Source organism: Nelusetta ayraudi, unplaced genomic scaffold, assembly GCF_046127955.1.
Source record: "Nelusetta ayraudi isolate G7.1 ecotype Tasmania unplaced genomic scaffold, CSIRO-AGI_Nayr_v1 ptg000048l, whole genome shotgun sequence".
Classification (NCBI taxonomy): Eukaryota; Metazoa; Chordata; class Actinopteri; order Tetraodontiformes; family Monacanthidae; genus Nelusetta; species Nelusetta ayraudi.
This window is the reverse complement of record NW_027466098.1, coordinates 9,687,686-9,711,071: the sequence shown is the minus strand read 5'-3', so window position 1 is coordinate 9,711,071 and position 23,386 is coordinate 9,687,686. Positions and strand designations below refer to the sequence as shown.

The window sequence follows — 23,386 nt, the reverse complement described above, 5'->3', positions numbered from 1 at the left end:
CCTGTTCCACACAGCCTACATATCAAAACCATCAAACAGCAATCAATAGACCAAAGCGGTCAACTCAACAAACCGTCACCCTGCTAAAACATCAAACCCCCGGCCTGAGCGTCAGATGATAGGCTACACTCAGCTTATCCATTAGCATCAGATAAAGAGGAGATAAAACACAGAGCCTAATCCTTTCATGTGTCGTGACAGCCACAGCAGCCTCCAAGGCATTCCTTCAGTCTGGCTCTCAAATAGTTTTATGGCGGAAGGCAGCCATTCAGTCAGCAAGCCGGCCGGCCAACCAGCCAGCCAGTCAGGGCTGTTCTAGTCTGTTTGTCTTACTTCACAGTTTACACGCTGTTTTATAGGTACTTATTATGGTCACCATGGCGATGCCATACGTTTTTATAGTCTTTTGGTTTTAGGGCAGAGGGTGTAATGAACGCAGAAGGGAAAAAAACAAAACACAGACGCACGCACGCACACACACACACACACACACACACACGCAGTCGAGAGGACAAAGACTCACAAAACACACTCCCGCTGTGAAAAGGTCTCCTGTCCCTCCCCTCCCCCTCGCCACTCTTTATCATACGCCGCTAATGCCCATCTCCCCACCTTTCTGCTCCATGTGAAACATGGACGGGTCGACGTCGAAGCCGTCCCCTTTCATTCCACATCTGGATCTGATCAGAGGGCCTCCTGGAAGTTGAGGCCTCTGGGCCTATTAATAACCATGCTGCTGAACTCAGGGTCAGACAGCAGTCAGCGGATGAGCCTGTGTCTACTAAACACAAAAGTCCCAACCTCCCCCGCCCCTCCCCCCTTCCTCGAGAGAACAACTCTCACTTTTAAAAAATGAGTTGGCCAGCTACACAGCTCAGGCTTAAACGCGGTACAGACGAGCTACGCAGACGATGTACAACTTTCTCTCTCCTTTTTTTTACAAGTCAGAAAAACTATTAACTGTATTATTTATGCATGCAAACATTAAAAAAAAATAAAATAAGAGTAGGGGTGGAAATGGCTCTGGCTAATTGCGAGAACATTTTCTCCGTGACAAGTTCAAGTTCAAGGAGGCTTGGGGGGTTGTTAAAGGCAAAGACAGATGGCGGAGTCATTATGGGTTGGTTCTAAAGGTTAGGCCAGTCAGACAGGACAGGTCAGACAGAGGGCTGCGGGGTCAGACCACCTCTGAACCGTGGCTCCAGTCTGACAGCTGCTCAGGTCAAAGTGTCACAGGGAGGTTGAGGTCCTGGCTGGGGCTGTCTGACCAATTCAACGTACACATAACCGCGCCATTTGCGCGGCCATTCGGCACCTTTTTTGGAAGACAAAACAAAAGTCGAGTCCTGCGTTCTGGGGGTTTGCTGATCTTGAGACAAGCACCTTTCTTCATGGACACAAAATTAAAATGAAACGTGCAGAACTGTGGAGCGACGAGCAGCTCTGCCGATTGCGCAGAAGAATCCAGTAAGCATAAACGCCCCTCTGCCCACCCAATAGACACGCACCTGTGAATACAGGGTAGTTGAATCATCATAATCGGTGGTAGTTTTTCTGCTGAGCCCAGCCAGCACGTCTGTGTTATTTTTAGAGGGCTGACACAGAAGCAGGTCGTCCATTTACTCCGCAAGCTGGCAGCGGGACCCATCGCTGCTCTGGTTGCTTTAAATTACCAAAGTGGGAATGAGCTCACTTGACATAAACAGTGCGAAGGTGTGGACGCTAACAGGAACCGAGTTCGCCCCGGATTCCACTGCTTGCGCGCCGCCATCCTTGGGAACGTATGAATTACAAAATCCACACGCAAATCAAACACATCATCGCCTCACAGCTCGGAGGACAAGTAAAGGTTTGTTCCATCCCCTTATTGCAGAGCTACACGGGGAGGATTTACAAGCTAGTGCGTGGACATAAACAATGAGCTGCATGCTTAAGCATAAGTTAAATGGCACTTTATTGGTCTGCAAAAAGCGAGTGTGTTCAACGGGGTGGGCTGAAGAAGAAGAAGGGGAGGAGAAAGTGGAGCAGGAACGGAGTCTGAAGGTCGCTGGTCGAACCAGCGCGACGTGACTGACTGGGTGAGCTCGAAGGCCAAGCCTTCGGGTCTGGCGTGTGGGGCCATGATTGACATTGAGAATTACAAGCAGTGAGCTATTAGCAGATAGCAAGACATATCATAATTCAATCCCCGCACCATCAAAGTGCACCAATATCATAATTCAATACTGAGGAGCATTAGGCTGAAGCACACCAATATCATAATTCAATCCTGAGGCCATCAGCCCATTCCAATATCATAATTCAATACTGGGACCATTAGGACACACCAATAGGCCTATTTGAATTCAATACCTTTGGTCAATGATCTAAAAAGGACACTGATACAGTGGTCATGGGTTGACATGTGATGAGGTCTGCTCATAAAGATCCTTAGGCTCTATTTAGCTCAGAGTCGTTAAAAAAAAAAAAAAAAAGTCAGATAAACATGCCTAAAATTAGCTTGGGCAGGTTGTTCACTAAAAAGCTTGTCTACTCCAGTCAGACGGTATGAAGCAAGAAGCATTTGTCGAAACTAAACGCGGCACCGCTTTGGCTTTAAACTCGGCAGTGAGCACAGCCAAACTTGTCAGAAATCTTTCAAACGCTGGCCCCGACTGTGCAAACGTCAGTTGGTCTAAATTATCACATTGTGGTACCTTGTGTAAATGGGGCTCTGTTTTATTTTCTGGTCCATTGCCTTTGTTTATATTTCCATGTTAACATCTTGTTTAGCTCCTCAAAATACTCCAGATCTCATCCAGGCCCGGCTTGCTGGAAATCGGCACCACAACAGGCAAATCAAATGGTTTCTAAAAGCTCAGATTTCCTCTGCTGCTTTATGTCTGCTCTTCAGCACAGTTGTCATGATTCAAAGGGGTTTTTTTTTCTTCTTCCTTTCAACACATATTTCTTTGGTTTCCTGAGTCGATGCTGATCCTCATGCGCGGCATGCGCACTGTAAAACAGTTCTGGAGCATGAGAATGGTAGACGAGGATAATCTATTACTGAAAACTCAAGTCAATGATTTGATAACCGATGACCAGTCAGAAACTGTTTCCTATACAACAAGCAACACAACCATCTTCTGAGCTTCACGGTTTCAAGGATTTCATTTAGCTTTTTTTTTTAGAACTACAAGCTTAATGTAAATGTCAACGAAATGGGCACCTGGTTGATTTGGGGGAATAATAAACGGAAAAATTAACGAAATAAACGAAAGACATTTTGCTCAAATAATTTCAACAAGAATATTACTCGATCACAACAACGAGAATGAAAAAGTGTTTTTTAGTTTCAGCAAATATGTTTACTCTGCACTCGGTTACATGGGGACGTTCCCAATAAAACTCCATTATCTAGCGATGTAGCTAAATCAAATGACAACCGAATGGAAACGTGATGCAAACATTTCAAACATAAACAGGAAGTAAAAAGATGTGTTTGACTGGATAGTATTGTTACCAGGTGCAACCATAGCGCTCATTTTATAAATGAAAGAAAACATACTTTTTCTTAGGACTGCAGGGTTCCTGGCTTAATTAAGAGAATGCATCTTAATATAAAAGATGATAAAACTGTAAATGGGTAGCCTGGCCTGGGGGTAAAGTTTCAGGTTTTCAATAAATGAACAATAATGTCTAACCAGGACCAGCAAATTCCAAAGTGAGTCGGTAAGACGTGCTCTCTGCTGGAACACGGCGCGGCAGGATAATGGATGCTTCTGTCATGAGATACAGTGAAACTCTATGATGCTGGAGGTGAGAACGAGTCCAAGTGGGTTTGTAAATAATGCCTGCAGTTTGAAAGTAGGTCTCCTGAAAGCGCCCCCTGCGCTCTTGTTACTGGGTGTTGCGTGGAAGCTTAATCTGTATTGTCACATTACAGTGCTTTAGTGCCCTGCAGTCACAATCATAGAGCAAGATTTTTTTTTTTTTTAAGGGACGTTATGTGCCACATTAAACATACATGTCTGTCGCATATTCTTTTTCGACCGACTCCTCCAAAATGGGAGCTGAACTAAAAAAAAGTCAATTGTTATATTTAGACAAATGCAGTATTACTCATGGCTGACTGAAGCACATTTTGTTTGTTTGTAGGATTGGATTTAAAATCTATGTGGAAATCTAATATTTGAAGCAATAAAAGTATTACGAAACTGATTTGCCTTAGAACAAACTAACTATGGGTTTTGAAACTGCACTATACAGCAGCAGTCAAGGAAGTGAACAAAGAGTAACAGCTAGGATGATTATGGAGTGTATTCAGTCTAACCTGAGCCCTTTAATGTAACGTTCGTGTTTTCCTTGGGGGGAAAAACAAACAGAAAACCCTGAAACTTTAATCTAAAAAGATAAAAAAAAATACTCCATAAAAGCAGCTGTTCAAATCATTTGAACGATCAGTGCACGCAGAAGACATCAGCAGTAGGCAAATGTAACATGGCTGTTGCAGGCCTATTTTTGCAGTTACAGTGTAAAAACTATAGAAAAACTAGAGTTTGGAAAAATACAGGAAGTTGATGGCTAACACGAGTACAATGTTTGACCAGGTTTAATAAGTAGTACTTTTGTGAATTAAATGTGGACGAGAATTTTTAAAACATACAACAGCATAAAAATATTTTTAATTGTGCGTTTTAACATTTCAATGAATCATTTATTTGCCGTCTGCATTATTTAACACAAGCAACACGAAGAGTCAGTTTAACTCAAAATATATATATAGTTAACTAAAAAATGTAAATTGGGATTTTTAAGAAGGAAAAGTTGAATTTTGTTTTTAAAAATAAATCTTTTTTATATGTGAGGAGACATCGAGGCCCTCAGGTTTTAAAAGGAAACATGTCTGTTACACGGTCTGGTATAAAACCTGCATTAAGAGCTGCTGACTCCATCTGTTTTGGTAGTCCTATTTTTAGACTTCTGTTAAGTGCTTTTCATCTTTTGTTCAAACATCAAGCAATATTGGTCAGACTCCTCTTTTATCAAGCACAGTAAAACTACTCAATTAACCGAAGAGATTTGCACAAGGGAAAACAAACTTTTTTTTTTTTGAAAAGTTTGAAATCAGATTAACTCGGGCCTGTGAAGGTTTTTCTTACAAAGCAAAGGGAGAACGAAGAAGTTGAGCGCCAGTGTGAAGAACACTAAATCACTTAAGAGTCGGGCCTCTGCTGGGGAATTAGCCGCTGATAACAGAGGGGGGGGGGGGGCGGAAAGTCGGGGCTGAGGTTTGGTTTTCTAAAAGCTGCACTTTCTCCACTCGTCCTATGGTGTATCATTCATAAGGCTGCACTCTAACCTCTTAGAAAGCGGGATGACATCGCCCTGACCAAAGTATCCGAGGGCACACCAAAGACCTGACATGCACTCGTCCCTCTCCCTCTGACTCATGCTTAGTCGCTCACCACCCACTGACACACAGTGAAACCTCAGTCCCGACGCCAGGTTTTTTTGTCACTGGGCAGAGAAGTGGTTGGCTACAGTAAAAGCATGACGTGATGCCCCTTCCTCTGTGCTCCCCCAGCCTGTGCAGCAACAGAGGGGTAAAAATATCCCACCAGTGAGTTCAGACAAGCGGCTCATAAATTAACACTAAAACTCCTCCAGACAACAGCAGGCCAGTTGCTGAGAGATTTAAACCACTCAGGTTGCCACTGACCACTGCGACGGGATCGACTTACGGAGCCCCTTTTCCTAAATTTACCATTCGGAGGTGGCGAGCGAGCGAGTGAGCGACGGCTAGGTCCCTTTTCATTCACGTCGCCACTTAGCCGAGTGCTAACGTGAGACACGTTTTCTTTAAACTAGCTCTAGGGCGCCTTGTTCCGGGAAATGTTATGAGGTGAGATGAAAACTATTAGGGCCTAAGTGGGGAGTCGCTTACAGACAAAAAGATCTGGTGCCAATCTTCAGGCCTATAGAAGGTATAGGTTTAGGCTGTTGCTATATTCACCCATGTCTCTTTAAGGTTGCCTCATAATGAAGCCCAAATCTCTTGTCGCTCTCAAGTAGAGACACAACGTTCCGGCAAACTGCTTGACTGGGTTTTAAGGGAGGAAAAAAAAAGAGGAGGAGGAGGAGTAGGGGGGGAGAAAAAAAGAAAAAACAACAGGACAGAAGAGTGATGATCCCCTCGAAAGAAACTCAACTCTGTAATGGACGGACGGGGATTACAGACGTTAAAGCCTCCTCCATCTGTAATTCACTGTCACCCCGCCATCATCTCTGAATCACTGATCCATTTTGCAAGTGTGTGAGACCTTGCTAAAAGCATCACTGTTGCACCCATTTGTGTTTGTAGTGGCGGTGGCGAGGCAGGCAGGCAGGCAGGCGGGCGGGCGGGGAGCGGGGCATGCAGAAAAAAAGACAAGTTAACAGCTCGCCGTGCTGTTTCAAAGCACTCTCTGTCCTGTAACAACCACCTAGTGAGTTTCCTTGCGCATGGAATGGGACGCGCTGATCAAATAGGATTTTAATGAACATCAGCAGACGGAGTCGGAGGAATATAGCGCGCCGTGACAGCCTTAGCGCCACGGACGACGCAGGTTGGTTGGGATTTTCATCATCAAAAGAAATAAAACGGAAAAGAAAGAGAGGGCGTCTCTGCAACACAGGCTGCGGGGATCTGAAAAAAAAAAAAAAAAAACGTCGTCCGTCCAATCACAGGGGAAGACACAAATGAGAGGGGGGACTAGACCGGCTGACAAGGCCATGTGTAGACTGTGATCAGATCATACTAACCTCACATGATTATCAGAAACTGTGAGGGGGGAAGAAGGAAGAAAAAAGGTTCTCCTCTGAAGGCTTTCCTCCAGGAGCCTCACAGTAGGAGGGAGAGTAAATAAGATGTCATCAATAATAGACAGTGAATGTTCTGAGCAGTTCTGTGCACACGCGCACACACACACACACACACACACACACACGGACGCACGCACGCACACACACAAGCTCCAACTGATTCCTATCCTGCAGACAGGCCTGCCAACCGCCAGGCTTTTTGCACACGCTCAGATTCACTGTCCTGACTAATCGCTTGTGATAGGGGCCTTTGCCATAATTACCCAGGGCCTTATCACAAACTTATGCGATGCATTTTTCATGTCCTGGCTGCTGGCAGTGCCTTCACTGTCCGCGCTGGCTGGCAGTCAATCCGCGAAGAGGGAGGAGGGAGAGAAAGAGAGAGAGAGAGAGAGAGGGGAAAAAAAATAGAAAGACTGGTCTCAGACAAATTCTCTCACACTCACATACACACCAGTTGTAGCGGGGCGAGATGGGTGAAAGCCGGGTGAAGGGCCAGGGAGGAGGGAGGGAGGATAGATTGGGGGGGGGGGGGGGGGGGGCAGGAAGAGGGTGGGAGATAGATAGTGGTGGAGGTTGAAAAAAATGGAAAGCAGTCTCAATTTTTTTTTCTTCTTCTTTTTTTTTTTTTACATAATTCATGAACAAGGGGGCACGAGTAGGAGGACCGCACAGGATCAAATAAAAAAATAAGGAGAAGTGAATCCTTGGTGATGTGGCATGAGTGCGGCACAAAGCCCGCTGGGAAGACTCACTTGCTCACTGTCCTTTTGTCTTCCCCTCAGTCAGAGGGGGCACCGTGACCCAAATAAAAGTTTGTAAATCCCATGCCTGTGCACTTTTTACGACGTGTATGAGCAATTAGGGCTTAGCCTACATAGCCGGCGATCTTATGTTAATGAAGGCGACGGGGCCAACTAATAATAATTCATAAATTGTGATTTGAAATTCAGCAATGCGCGTTAAATGCCACGGGAGAGGGGAAAAAAGCCACAAAAGTGCCATTGTCTGCCTTGTCTTGTGATAGGTCAAACACGCTCTAATATACACACACAAGCCATATTCACGCTCACGCACGCACACAGTGAATAGGCCCGATATTTTTCTTTTCTTTTTCTTTTTTTGCCTGCCGTGCCGTGGATCTCTTCCGTGCACGAGAATAGATAAGTCGCGTGCACGACACCGAGGCATTTTCAGGAGTTTTTTTTATTTATTTATTTTTTGAATCAACGCCGCGGTTGCGACGTTTCCCATTTTCACATTTCATTTTAAAAGCATCCCGTCAACAACAAACACCGTCCCGTCGGCTTCCACAGACGTGGCAACGTCTGTTTAAAAAGCTCACTAATTGCCGTCGGAGGGGGGGTGGAAAACAAGAGGGGGGGGGGGGAGAAAATCGTCCGAGTTGATCAACCATTAATTACGGAGACGACTTTGAAAAAAAAAAAAAACATGTTCGGAAACCGTTAGCCGATAAGGCTGCTAATGTTTTCATTCGTGTAAAAAATAAAACAATAAACTTCCCATTCTGACAGTAAAGAGAGGGGGAAAAGACGTACAAGCGAAGCACTGTTGTCTGTCTGAGCTGGCCGTCTCAACGGTTGGTGTCACCACAGCGCCACCGTATAATGAGTCGCACTTATTTTTTCCCCCAAATTATCCAACCTTACAACGGCTAAAGCGTCGGGCTAACTACGGCTACTCGCTCTACTAAAAGTTGTTGAACACGCAATAAAGGTAGCCGAGCGAAAGCCCTCCGCCGAAGCCCGGCTATTTTGCTTTTATTTCGGCGCATCCCCGCGGCGTCGCCCCGGCTCGGCCGGTTGCAGTGTCCGATCGATGTTGAATTGAACAAAGAGGATCAATTTCTGATCAGCGAGAGAGCCACTTTCATCAATGTGAGGAAGAGGTCTTGAATTCTCTCCCGAAACAACCTACGAGGCGGCCGCCGAAAGGGCGACAAACGCGGCGGGCCGACAGAGACGAGGCGGCCGAGGCGAATGGAGGCTACGCGGTTTGAGCAAAAGGTTGGACTGACCTGTAGTTGTTGTAAGTCAAAGCGCTTCCAATATTGAAACATCGATCCTGCATTGGCCGCCATCTTGAGACATATTGAGACAGGAATGAGATGCTGATAGAGAGCGCGAGGGTTGGAGTTCAGTGGAGAGGACCGGGCACCCGGAAGACCCGGACTGGATCACTTCCGCTTCCCGCGGCGGCAGCGGACTGATCCGGAACGGAGTCACCACGCCACAGTGTTGCCTTAATAACGCCATTATAATTGCTTAAATAGCCTTTTATCGGCATTCAAATATTGCAGGTAAATAACAGAACGGACTGTAAAACGTTCTTTAGTTAAATGCGATCTAATGTAGGAAAGTGCGAACGACCCTTTGATCCGTGAGAGATGTTCAACTTTTGGTGTTTATTGCGTATTTTGGGCAGCCAACGTCATGTAAAAATAAAATACGAAGAGATAATTTGCAAGCTATATCTAATAAGATAGCGCAATTAAATATATATATGTTGTGAGACTGAGCAATAAGGTGATTCGGCCCCATATCTAATTATTTATTTAGGCTTCATCAATAATAAGTTCCTGTCTTCTCAGAATCAATGTAACATTTTAAATATAAATGTTTTGGAGTTTGAATTATAATGTTTAACTTTCCCCCAACAGTTAAGGCTTTCAAGCCTTTTTGATGAACTTAAACTTATTTTTTTTTAAGTATATTAAACAAATTAATTTACGTTAATCTTGTTCTTTCAGGGGGAAAAAGCATAGCTGTAACTTATCACTGATAAGAAAGAAAATCAAATGTAAATACTGTTTGTTAGGCCCACCTTGGTAGATTCTGATATGATTTTTTAAAATTCCAATCAGTGTTGTGTGATTTGAAAACAAAAATCCTATGTTTGTTTTTTTATTTAAAAAATCATGCTGGCATGTGAGTAATTAGGACTTCTCATATTTCTAAAGGCTAAGTAAGGCCCCAGATCTTTTTCAATTGGAAGTAACAAAATTCAACTATATCCAGTAATTTGTTTAAAAGAAACTTATATTCTACAAATGTGCATGTTTTTATTCTTAGAAGTAAGAGCTGCCTGCCTCTGGTGTATAGTACAAACTCAGCATATGCACCAAAGCAGGGCTGCTGAGCACCAGCTGAACTTGGCCTTTTAAGAATAGGTAAAAGATGGAGTGGAGTCAGACTTGGCACAGGGTTGGTGGTTTTGTGTTCGTGTGTTGTGCAGAGTCGTCTGAGAATTCTTATGTGCCTGATGTTTTTCAGGCTTTATCTTCTGTGGCTGAGAGGGTCAGATTAGTTATTCAAATGAGATTTCTGTTTTTTAATATTGTCAAGTTGTTTCTGCGCCGGGGGAGCCTGGTGGTTAGACTGTCAATGTGCATACATATCCATGGCTGCACTGACCTTGAGCAATGTGCTGGACCCTGACTGCTCTAGAGGCATCAGTCCTGCTGACCATGGCCTCTGACATTCACCCACCCCGCCCCCACCCCACTTTCCAACACACACAGACAGAGAGAAAGAGAGAGAGAGAGGGAGATGCACCCCACCCTAGAGCTTGTGTATACGCAAAGAATTTGTAATTACAGTGTATGTTTGAAGTGCCCTAAATTCCTCTGTAAAATGGAGCACCTTAATAGGCATCACGCCTCAGCTCCAGCCACAAATTGCTCTGCACGCCAGTCTCAAACTGAGTTTCTCAACTTTATCAGCATTAGACTTGTTGTGTGTGTCTTTTCCATTTATAGCTTTTTCGGGGGTTCACAATTTTGACCTTTGGCGTATTTGTGCGGGCTAGAATGGCCGCATTCCATTATAGGGTTTGCTCTGACCCTCCAAGAAAAAAAAAATAATTTCCTCCTCAATGACTTCCCTTTACAGCCCCTTGCACTTCAATTGCATTCATCAAAAATAACTTGAGAATTAGGCATGGATAATAACCCCTATTTAAATGTGTTTGTATGATACAAAGGTGGCCATTTGTATGCCTTAAATTGGTTCAGCTTTCTGGCCACTGCTGAATTTAAACATGTTTGTGTCTGCCCTCTTGTGAAAGGTTCTCAGTCTGTAACCGACACATAACCCTGAAAGCTTCACCTTACTTCTATACTTAACTGATAAACAATCAATTCACAGTCCAGCGTACAGCACAGTGATTTCAAGAAGAAACTGATTTTTACTTTGGTCATGTCAGTCACATGTTTTGAATTAAAGGTTCAGAATTACCCACCGCATGCGACATACCAACATGTGACAGAAAACAATATGTATTTCCTGTTTTTCAAAGATATAGAAAGAGCATGACTTTTTTTTTTTGTTACAGATGACGCATAATGATAATTGACATAATGGTCCAAACAAACACAGAGGAACAACTGCTCCACAGAATGAAGCCTGTAAGAATGCTTTTCAAAAAAAAAAAAACACTGCCTGTGACCTGCTGTTTAATCCTCGTGTTATGTTCCCTTTTCAACATGGTAATCAGTAATTCCTTTAGTTGGCCTTTGTGAAGTTACTGTACCTATCACTGAGCTAAACCAGAAATACAGGTCTGTGATGATCTACACGGGGTCGGTGTCTTTGCAGTGAGTCCACTGTGCTGCTGCTGCATATTTTTGTTCGGATCTCAAACAAATACTGATGCGTTTTCAGAGTCAGCTGGTGTTGTGTGAAACAATGATTTCTACTTACTATACAGACACGGTTGATTTTTCTTGCTGCTGTGATCTACCATGTTGGATGTTATGTATTCTGTCATAAACAAGTGAGTGCCCCACCCACAAGCCACAAAGCCCTGGTGGCACAATAGGGTGAACAAAGACCTGTGTTCTCAACTCCTACCTAATTGAAATAGAAAGACTAAAACATAACTTTCCTTCAAATTTCTGTCAAACTAATGCATCACTTTTAAAATTAAAATCTGCAGAACACAAATGTTAATGTTTAACATGAACAAATAGATATAAAATGTTTAATCAAAATCCTAGCCTAGTAATTTTCTGTCTGTGGAAAATTTCACACAGTTTGTTGATGGCGGCAGTTGCTGTATCAATGACTGCACATGAATACAACAATGGTTTTGGGGCTTGTTGAGTCACAGCGCAACACGTGTGAGTGACTGAATATGGTAAAAACCATTCTAATACAAACAAACTCATGACTCCTCACATCTGTTCCTCTTTCCAGTCTGGCACTTTATTAAAACTCTAAATTTCATCATAGAGTCTCTCCAAGATGCTTTGAATGCAGCTTTCACAAGGACGTGGATTACTTTGAAGTGGTTGGGGACTACACAGTGTTGGAACAAGTAAGAATCTGATTATCAGGCCCCTACAAATTATCACGTTCCTCGTACAGACGCTCATGCATGTCTGACGTGAATGACTTGAGTGGAATTTTTTTTTTCCTCCCCTTGCTTGTCTTTTGATTACACTGTGTGCTAAAATTAAGGGGGTGGGGGCCAGTGTTAGTTGTTCTTGACAAGGACAGCAGAAGGAACATGCTGGAGCCTGCAGATTTTCGTTGCTAAAAAGCTTCATAAGTCTGCGCGGATTTGGTTAGGGTTTAAATATAGAGAGATAAACACACATTCTTTGTGTCGGTGCCATTATAATAGTACCATCTTTTACCCTGAAAGACCCACTGGGTATCATATAAAACAGGCTTTCTGTCCTCTAGCTTTCCCACTTCTCTCTGTTTGTGTCCCTTTCCCTCTTCCTCATTGACTCTGCCTGCAAGGTGCTTTTAGTGGGCCTTGTGTAGCCGGGTTAGAGATGGATGCGTGGCCCTTGGGAGCCGCGGGCACCGAGCAACACTGATCATGTCAGACAGGCTGGGGAGGCTGCATAAGATCATCATCACCCAGCACTGGAGTGAATTGCCGCACTGGCACTTTCACACAACCTCTGACCCTTGTGCTAACCTCTGAGGTCATGATCAAGGTCAGGGGTCAGCAAGGGCCCCTGTGATCAGGAACCTCACAGGCCCCTCCTGTCCCTTCCTCCTCCACCTCGCTGTATTCTTTCCATGAGTTTTTTTTTTCTTGCTCTTTCCTTATCACCGTTCTGTTTGACCATCGCTCACATTCTCCTTCTGTGGCCGGGACCAATTGAGACATCCCATCTCCTGAGAGTGCACGAAGGAAAACAAGAAAAAAAAATCAATAGCAAAGATGAGTGAAGACCTGGGGGTCCCATCCGAAAGCGAAGGTTTCTCTCCGAGCAGTGCAAATCCAAAGAAAATAGAGAGCTGGGTAGGAGTAAATGGGACTGAAAAATGTACTTAACTAGAGAAAAAGATGAGTAAAGCACATAAACTGTCAGTGGTAAATTTTAGGCAAAGTTAAAGGTCCCATATTATGCAAATTGACGTTAACATCTTCTAAAGGCGTCTCCAGTCTGTCAATGAACCCCGCCTCCCCCTCAATGTAAACACAAATCCATCTTTTTCTTATAGCTTCAAACCTTTTTCACAATCTGTGTGCGAAAACACAAAATTCTAGAGACGTGATGTCACGGAGAGCACTGATCTCTCACTAATACCTCTCTCAAGTCAGTGACAGCACTCGCAGCCAGGTGTTCCTACCCTCCTCTGAAACCACCTCACAGCTGCTGGACCCCTTCCAAAACATGTGAAATGTCTAAAATGTATGAGTTTTAGCAGGATGTTATAAAGCCAGGCAATTTTGTGGGAGACTGTGAACAAAGGGCTATGTAGGCCGATTTTATTATTTTTTTGGATCAGCAGAGTTGTTGTTGTTTCCACTGGTCCATTAGTCCAGGAAGAAAAACAAAAATCTGAAAATGGGTCTGTGTACCTTTCGGTGAAGTGCAGTCAGTGAAAAACGATCTGACAAAACTTGTACTCAGTCATTGTTATTCTCGATGTGTCACATCCATTTTCAGGTCCATTTGGTGTAACATTTAAATTTGGAAATAATCCTCATTAATCCCAACATAGATGGCAGTAAATCAGAGAACCTGGTGGCATAACAGACACAGAGAGAAATCCTCGACTTTCTGCGTGACTCCGGCTGACAGAACAAGTCGGCGTATCGCCGCACTCTCAACTTCATTTTTAGCACACTTCCAGTAAAATTTGCCACAGCGTGTGCAGCTTGAGAGGGGGATTAAAATAATGGGGACGAGACTGAAGAAGACAAACACAGCTCATTCCTGTGTGTCATTTCCTGACCTCAGTCACCTCGGCTATTTCTGACGGAAGACACGCATGTGTTTATAATGACGAGCCCCAGTGTGTATCCATAACTTATGACTGCGCTGTGCTCCTCTCCCCAACTCAAGATAACCCCTGGCAGGACATTAAATAATGGGCTGAAAATAGAACTGTTCAGATGAAAGGAAGGATAAATAATGCAGAAAGAATACACAACCTCTTATGGGGATAAGCACACACACATACACACAAATGCACGCACACAAGCCCTTTTTTCCCCCTTTATTTTTTTGCACCGTAGTGAAGAGGAGTGAATGGATGTAACAGGGAGGAGGTGGGCCCAGCGGAGACGAACACGGTGCTCGCCTCGTCTCCTCCCACTCCTCCCCGTCTGCCATTTGTTTCCGCTTACATTCAGACTTCATGACATACTTTGTGTCTGTGGGGAGGAACCGTGTCGTCTCCGTCGTGGACTTGTTTTTCCTGCCCACCCCAGATTTAGAAAGTTGGCGGAGCCGAACCGGCATCTTCTTATAAAACTATACTCTTTGCACTTGATTACAAAATGGATGGCTGTGACATCAACATAGAGGGTAATTTGTTTGACTTAAGTCGCCCAAATTAAAACTCCAAGCCACGCTGTAGGATATGTTTAGGCTGCACTACAAGGCTGGGTTATATCTGCTAATTATATCATTCAAACACGCCCTTTTTAAAAGGCCGCCGCCGCTGCTGCTGCTTGTAATTCAAACTAAAATCTTTATTCATTTGCCAGATTAAATATGCATGTTTTGAGGTTGTTGGGTTGGTTTTTTTTTTTCTAAATCCAACGTCACCACATTATACAGACTTTGAGAGAGGACGCCTGGCTGTGCAACCTTGCGCGTGTGTAGGGAGACACCCAGTGGCCGGTGACGCGCGTAACCGTAAAGGGATCAAAAAAAGATTAAGGGTTCTCTGACACTGTTAATTACATCCAGCGATGGAAAAATGTGTGCTTCACTCAATCCATAGGATCCGAGGGATTATTTGCAATCAGTTTAATAAGGTGCTTATTGTCAGAATTCTAATCAAAACCGTGTGGGATTCTGCTTTTCACCAGTTGCCTACAGCAAACATGAACATTGTTTAGCTATCCAGGTGGATGGGGTAGAAAATACTCTTTACCGTCTTAAAAAAAAAAAAAAAACGTCTCTATTTCCTCAACGTGGAAGACGCCGCACCCTGAGAGACAGTGTTTACTCAGCCCAGGAGTGCTTGAGAAACCAACGGGCCCGACAAAGGCGCCTTTCAGAAGCCGGAACTGCAAATGCCACGCAAAACACATTGGAGCAGTGCAGTAGTTGCAAGAGAAAGACCACTTTCCTGGGGACGCCGGGGGTGATTTCTCTTTTTTCTTCTTCTTCTTTTTTTTTTAAAAGCATGAGCCGATAGCAGGACAGGTTAACGACGCGGTGGAGCTCCTCGGAACTTTGACAGCGAGCCGAATCATTCTGCCTCATCTTTAATGATGAAACTCTGAACAAGCAAGTAAAAGGTCAGGGTGAGCGAAACTTCTCCAGTAAACAGGAAAGGGAAGCATCATGTCCGGTTGACGTGACAATATCACCGCGCTTCTGACTTTATTTCGAAGCCGCCACCGCCACGGCCTCGGACGTTTACGGCGAGCGTCCAGTTTGGTGCGGGCGGGTAATATGTTGCCTTTCCCCATGGGGAGGACGTGCGTGTTGACCTGCGTGGCCGTGGCGGACTTCCTGCTGTTCCTGGGAGTGTGCCTGCTCTACCTCGACAACGACGCCTTCACACCGGGGCTGCCGCCCGCCGCTCGGCACGATAGCGACGGCGACGACGCTGCCGTGACACTGCTGGTCTGGGTCCACCCGTTTGGCCAGAAATCCCGTCTGCCCGACTGCGACAAGCTCTATCGCATCCGCGGGTGCACGGTGACCGACGACAAGAGCGCGTACCAGGTGGCCGACGCCGTCATCATCCATCACCGGGACGTCGAGCGTCTAGGGGTGCCGCTGCCGCAGGAGCCGCGGCCGCGAGCACAAAAGTGGATATGGCTGAACCACGAGTCGCCCTCCAACAGCGGCAACCTGTCGCTCTTCGACGGAGTCTTCAACCTCACCATGAGCTACCGCGCAGACTCCAACATTTTCCTGCCCTATGGGTATCTGGTTCCGCGCGGGCACGGACGCGAGGAAGGAGCGGCGCTCTGCGCGCCCCCTGTGTCGGCGCGCCTCTTCCGGCCTTACTTCCTGGCCTGGGTCGTCAGCAACTGGAGCGTGTCCTCGGCGCGCGCGGCCTTCTACTACGAACTCAGCCGCCACGTCCACGTTGACGTGTACGGGGACGTGGGCGAGCCGCTGCCTCGCGGGGAGGACAGCGTGATTTACAAGGTCAGGCAGTACCAGTTCTACTTGGCGCTGGAGAACTCCCAGCACACCGACTACATCACGGAGAAGCTGTGGAACTCCCTGGAGGCGGGCGCCATCCCAGTGGTTCTGGGTCCGCCCAGGGAGAACTACGAGCGCTTCCTGCCCCCCGAGGCCTTCATCCACGTGGATGACTTCTCAACGGTGCGCGGGCTGGCGCAGTACTTGCTCACACTCAGGCGCAACACGTCCCTACTGAGGCGCCACCTGGACTGGAGAGACAGCTACTGCGTCCAGCAGCCCAGGTTCTGGGCGGAACACTTCTGCACAGCCTGCAGGGCGGTGAGGGAGAGCAGAGGCCGCACGGCCGTGGTGCAAGACTTGAGCCAGTGGTTCCAATAGTGATGACATTTTCAGCTTTTGATAATATTGCAAATATGTTAAAATAATATATAATTTTAGTTTGTATAATAAAGAGGAATGGATCCCGATTCTGAATCCAGGTCTGTTCACTGCTGTCTGATTGTGCGACTTGCACTGTATACTTGGATACAATTCATACTGCACATTTACATACTGTACATACTGTACAGACTGCAGATTCTTGATTATTGTTGCTGTTTTTCTATTTATACAACAAAAAGCTATTTCCCCCTGGGATTAAGAAAGGAATTCTGATTCTGATTCTTATTGGGATCAACCTGTGAACCAGTGAATACAAACCAAACAAAGACCAGGTGACACGTTGACACTCCCATTCTAAAGGGTCTGTGAAGGTTCTCAGTCATCCAGGTCTTAAAGTAGAAGGGTTAAGTTGGGGCAGCTGGACTTGTTCTTGTGATCTTGAAGACGTTTGGCCTCACCGGAAAGGCTTCTTCAGTTCAACTGAAGATGAAAGATTTCAGATTTCAGATTTCTTTATTTGCCATTGTGTAAACACGTAGGAATTTGTTTTGGCAATGCATGTGTGCATTTCAGTTCTTTTCACATATATATCAACTAACAAACATACAACACAGTGCAATGCGGAAGTAAACAAAGACCATATATATAATAATATATACATATAGATTAAGTGCATGTTGGGATTAGTTAGTGCAAGGTATTTATGTACTGCTGGTGGTGAGTGCTGGTGTCACTGGAGGGGCAGAGGGAGGGAAGCCAGAGTCATTGAGCAGCCTGGCGGCTGAGGGGAAGAAGCTCAGTTTATGGCGAGTTGTAGTGGCCTTCAGCAGCCGCATCCTTCTCCCAGAGGGGAGCAAGGTGAGGAGTCCGTGAGTGGGAGGGGTCGGCCATGATCTTCCTCGCCCTCCTCAGTGCCCTGGAGTCGTGCAGGGACTTTAGGGAGGACAGGGGACGGCCAATCACCCTCTCTGCAGAGCGAATCACCCGCTGCAGCTTGACAAGGCGAAACGTCTTGAAGAACAAGTCCAGTTTTAACCCTTTTACTTTAACATTCTAAAGCCACCTGTCAACATGATCACCATGAAAAGGTGTGACAAGAGCAACAGCTGTAAATTCATAATTGCTGCATTTGTTTTAGTGCAAAAGACACATAGTTTTTAATTTTATATTTTGTAACTTTAAGACATCAAAATGTAATAACATCATGATCTAAATTTATGACATCTGGGATCTCCAGCGGCCCCCCCACGACCCTGAGTGCAGGACAAGCGGTTGTAGAAAACTAAACAAGATATAAATTATAAGGCATCTAACACCTTGCAGGCATAAGAAAAAAGAAAAAAACAACAAACAAACCAGGAGCCACTTTATTGAAAACCATTTAGCATGCACACACATATTCTGTAACTCCCCCTCTCTCTTACACACACACACACCTAAAATTTGATGATGTCATTACAGTTATGGTCTTAACCAGGCTTAACGAGAAAATTTCAATCCTGCAGTCCAAGATGAGCGGCAAAAAGCAGCTCAATCCGAGAGAAGAACTTGAGGAAGCTGTTTGGAGTGCGCTCAGCGCTGCACAACAAATCACATGACACTTTTTTTGTGCTCAACTTCGTTACCGGCAGTAGTATCACAGAGCAAGTATTCCTTATATAGAGGTGCTCGTGTCACAGCAGGATGCGCATGCCTCAAATACCCCTGCTTTTGTGTCTGCACATTATTACCCGCGTAATTGGCCATGGATCCCTCAAAGAGGCCCAGAAGACCACAACAGCGCTGTTCGACGGCCTAAATAGGCCTCTGCACGTCTCTGCAGCACCTTCCTGTCCCACGTGTGGCGAGACAGCCGGACCCACACGTCCCCTGGTGTCTAAGTTAACACAGCCATGCATGTCGTGCTAGTGTTTAATACTCTCTCGGCTGTTGTTGTGTCAGGCTGAATGAAAGAGAAGTTGAACATATGTATCTGTTTTAAAATGAAAAGAAAAAAAAAAAAAAAAAAAAAAAAGGGCCCCTGTGAGTCTCATGGTGGAAACCAGAAGCTGCCATGTGGAAAATTTAAATTTACACCTCTTTGTTAGTGCCCTGACACTGAATTAACACTTTACACTGTCAAATGGGGCACATGGGCACTGAGAGATGTTGCTCTCCGTAATGAGCTGATGTTCCAACAGCTGCTGGAAACGCTGACGTCTCTCAGCAATAATCCTTTCAGACAGCCAGAGCCTCCATCCCATCCAGAATCTCATTCATGCAGGCGAGGATTTTATTGGCATATCGTTTTACCCCAAAGTTAAGACATTTTCACATTTTTATTCCTTCGCCTGTTTACGTGCTTCTCGTGCCAGAGCTCTTCCCCCCCTCGTTCTGATCCCTGCTTTGATGTAGCTCCCACGTGATTGGAAGGGGACAAAAACAAGGCGCTCTCAGAGGGAGGGATGAGGGAGGCAGGTTGACACAAACCTGAGAGAGGTGCAGCTGCTCTTAATGACATCAAAAAGGGTGGATTTTCAGAAATGCATGTTTTAGCCCACATTCTCGAAAGGGGGACCGAGCAGAATAAGTTAATTATGGGTGTTTTTCAATTTCTAAGGAGTTCATTGACAGGTCAGAGACACTATTAGAACATTTGGAAAAAGATTCAGCCGCAGGGGGCCGGATAGCTTCAAAAATATTTGTGCACCCTCAACCTTAATTAATTCTGCTATAAAAAAAACAAAGGTTCAAGATGTTGTCAGTATCAAATTCATTTTATTACAGACTCTATAAGTTAACTGTCAGCCACATGCTGAATTATGTGTTTGAACAGGTGCAGTTCTTTCCAACCAACAGCGATGCTGTAATCTGACAATTTTATTCGCTCACTTCAGCAGGGGGAAAATCTGCCCCTTTAGGGTTTCGCCAAGTGTTTATGATGTGTAAAACGATGTTTTTGGTTTATGAAGCACGGCTGCGATAGAAAGCACAACATCACAGTGTGAACACACACGCGCGCACACACACACACAAACACAACAGTTTGAGTGACAAAACGCACCACGTGACGCCGCGCATTGGTGTCTACACAGGAGAGCGGTCGTAGCTCGCTGCTTTTCCTGCGCTTTGTCGAGAGCGAGGACCCAGAGGAGAAGATTCACAACACCTTCCAGGTCTTTGACGCCAGAAGAGAAGAGAAGAGAGTCGGTCTGGGATTTCCATCACACAGCCGCACAGAAATAACCCCTTTGTGTGCGTCCTTTCAGCGCAGAACGCAAAAGAATCTGTTTGAATCTCGCGAGGGGGGGAAAAAAAAAACAAAAAAAAAGAAAATGAGCGAGACTGTAAATCCTTAACAAAGTTCTCGCAGGCAGATGATGCATATCTTGTTCGCCGAAGAACAGATCACAGGTAAATCAAAGCCAAACAGATGAAAACAGTAATTCTTCTCCCCCGGCTCCTCTCCTGCGGGATAAAATATCACCCCGTGTCAAAGGCTGACAAGTTTACAGAGGATGAGGTGAGTTGTTGCCTGGCAACAAGGTGAAATATCGGCTGTATCAATATGAGATATGCGATTCAAAGGTACGAACGGCGCTGATGCCGGGGAATCGGCGGAAGGTGAGCCCTGATGAATACTCAGCGTCTGAGGCAATTTAATTTGATTTAAACCCCTTAACTACCAGCTACAGCTTATTACAAAGATCCTTCTCAGCCCTTCTCCCAGAGCCTCTCAACAGTGCCATTCATAACCTACATGGCCCCTGGCGGGAGACACAGTAATCTCATTTGTACAGCAACAGATGTTTCTCTTAAAAACATCCGTCGGCCGGGGGAGCGAAAAAAGTCTGCCTCTCATTCTCTCAGGGGATCAAAGAGGACCAGTCTGACCGCTATGAAGTCTGTCACATTTGCGCTGGGTTTTTTTCTTCCTTCTTGGGGGACATATTGACTTACAGTAGGCTTACTATGCTGCGAAACGTAAACGCTCTCCCCCCTCATTCCTGCCCGTCCCGACACGTATTTTACGAGGGAGCTTTCAAGTCCCGTGTACATCAAACGGACGCAGGGAGAAAAGTGTGTGTGCGGGGGGTGGGGGAGGGATTGAAACAGAGGAAAAATGCATATGAACAACAACCCCACCCTCCCCAGCACCGCCGCCACCACCGCCGCCGCCGCCACCCAGACAAATAAACAGCCGAGTGTTCCCATGGCAGCGCAGCAATCTGACGGCTGGATTCCCATGGCTGTGTCTCGCTGCCCCATAGACCTCCATTTTGTCTCACTGATGGCTCCTGTGATTGCAATCATCCATCTTACTGTCAAAGGCAAAAAAAAAAAAAAAAAAAAAAAAGGAGGGGGGTTGGGAGGGGGCAAGGGAAGAGGTGGGCTGGTCACACACACCATCTCTTTCTCTTTCTCTCTTGTGTCCGACAAACAAGCCACCCCACTGTGAGTGGTGGTCGCCAACACTTGGACCACAGGCAGGCACCTCCACACTCGGCCGCTTTGTGTGCTAGCGTGTGTGCGTGCGTGTTTACATTTGCGTGCGTGCGTGCGTGCGTCCATGGCCGTGCGATCCGCAGAGAGAACACGCGTGGGCGTTGCATCTCCGGCTGCCTGTGCCTGCCCATTATGCTGCATGATCAGTCAGCGGAGTGTGCGCGCCGGGAGCCGTGGACATGTCTGATCTCGCAGCTGATCAAAAGCACCAGAGACTCGCTCCCTTGTGGCCCTGTGCGCAAGTGGGCCTCATATCAACATGTCTCTGTTCAGTAGACAGGAAAAACAAGAGGAGAGAAGCAGGCGGGGAGTGGGGGGTTGGGGGAGAACATCAGGAGGAAGACAGAAGCAGGCGGGCGGGGGCCGGCAGACGAACGACTAGCGTTGCAAAAGGGGGGCCAAAAGCGTAGCGTGTGACAACACAAACAAAAACCCTCGCTAAACTCCTGGCTCTGATGAGCTAATTGAAATGGCAAAAGCCAGCTACTGTCGAAGCAGGAGCGTGCCTGTGATCCCGCTGACGGCTCCCGTGGATTCAGGAGGGGGGGAAAAAACTAAATAAATAGATAAATGAAAAGAACAACAAAGGTTTTGCGCATTTGCTAACAGGTGAGTCGGATGCTGGAAAGCTAACACCCTCCCCCTCCCCCGCTCCCCCGGCTCTGAATGCCCCTGTTTACCTCGACCAGCGTTGATGGGATTACTGCATACAAGTAATCCAACTACTGATTACTGATTACTTCTTAAAAAGTAATCTAATTACTTCTTTAACTACTTTGTTTAATAAGTAATCAATTACTCATTACTAATTACTTTAGTTTAAAAAAAGATGAAGTAACAGTTGCTCAGTGCTTTGGAATGAACTTTATTGAAGTGCAAATTTTGCAACTCCAAATATTGCCTATGTCCTCTTAACATGAATAAATGTTTTGTTGTTTAGCTGCAGTACTGGAGCCGCCACATGCTGCCCTCGCCTCCAGGTTGTGAGTGCTCTCACTGTGCTGGACATTTTGAGAACGTCTTGTTTCCTGCAGATAACGTACAACAAACCACAATATTCTCTGATATACTGTAGACGAGATGAACTGAAAATAATGTTTGTATTTCCAGCTATCAAACGCAATCTCTATTTTTTCTTTTGACGCCGCAATGCTGGTTTTGGTGCGTTGTTGCATATCAATGACGTTGCATGCACGGCTGCATCGTCAATCTGCGACATTGTTGTTTTCTGTTGTTTTTCTGAATTTCTGACATTTTGTGGATAATGAGACATTTTTAGCTTGCAAAAAATTTCGGAAAAGTAAGGAATCATCAGTTGATCAAGTAATTATGATATAATTACCAGTTTTACCACCAGTAATCCTGGTACATTACTCCGTTACTCAAAAAGTAGTTCAATTACAGTAGTGGATTGCTTAGTAATAGGTTACTCGCCAACACTGACCTCGACAACAGGAGCCCGTGTTGGGATCACGGTGGAAGGGGGCGCAGGCCAGTACAGAGGAAGAGGAGCAGCGCAGTCTGGAAATGAGTGCGACCCGCCTCTGAGGTTGTGGTGACAAAACTGAACCCAGTGACATTGTCCTCTTTGTTCCTGGGACCTTAATCATCCTTTGATAATCAAAACGCATAAACATCAATCAAACATGAGGTCTCTCGCAGATGAAACAACGCGGCACTCTTAAACATTGCCTTGCTATAAAAAAAAAAAAAAATAAATTAAAAATGACCAAACGTGAAGAAGACAAAAAGGCGGTAATTTCAGGCGAGACCACATCAGTAAACACTTAAACTGGAGACTGAACCAAATAACACAGGCACTTCAGTCAGGATCTGCTCCGGGGGTATATTTTATGTTCAGTGTTTAATGAGGAACGATAGTGATCTTAGTTTAGCACAGAGACACTTTAACTTATAACCGCACATAAAGGCCATGTATTTAGACAACACCAGACCTCATTTGTTGAAAACATGTCAAACCCGAGATAAACAACATGATGCTTTGTAGATCTAATTGCATGCCACACTATTTCTTGGCAAGAACAAGATGCAGTATTTTCTAACAACACT

At 45.4% G+C, this 23,386-nt stretch overlaps 2 protein-coding genes across 3 annotated transcripts in view; one reads left to right on the top strand and one right to left on the bottom strand.

Moving 5' to 3' along the window:
- The window catches only part of LOC142895280 (homeobox protein cut-like 1), a 68,175-nt gene extending 59,160 nt beyond the window's left edge, over positions 1–9,015 (bottom strand). For both annotated transcript variants that reach the window (XM_076036189.1, XM_076036190.1), the window contains exon 1: positions 8,882–9,015. In XM_076036189.1, coding sequence (XP_075892304.1) covers positions 8,882–8,944 — 63 coding nt within the window. In that variant the 5' untranslated portion in view covers positions 8,945–9,015. The remainder of the gene's footprint in view (positions 1–8,881) is intronic.
- Positions 9,016–11,859: 2,844 nt separating this feature from the next.
- Positions 11,860–16,924, top strand: LOC142895281 (alpha-(1,3)-fucosyltransferase 4-like). The gene has a single exon (XM_076036191.1). The coding sequence runs from the start codon at positions 15,743–15,745 to the stop codon at positions 16,826–16,828; it is 1,086 nt and encodes a 361-aa protein (XP_075892306.1). The 5' UTR covers positions 11,860–15,742; the 3' UTR covers positions 16,829–16,924.
- The last annotated feature ends 6,462 nt before the right edge of the window (positions 16,925–23,386 follow it).

Coding starts and splice junctions, on each gene's coding strand:
- LOC142895281 (XM_076036191.1), top strand. CDS start 15,743: ATGTTGCCTTTCCCCATGGGGAGGACGTGCGTGTTGACCTGCGTGGCC.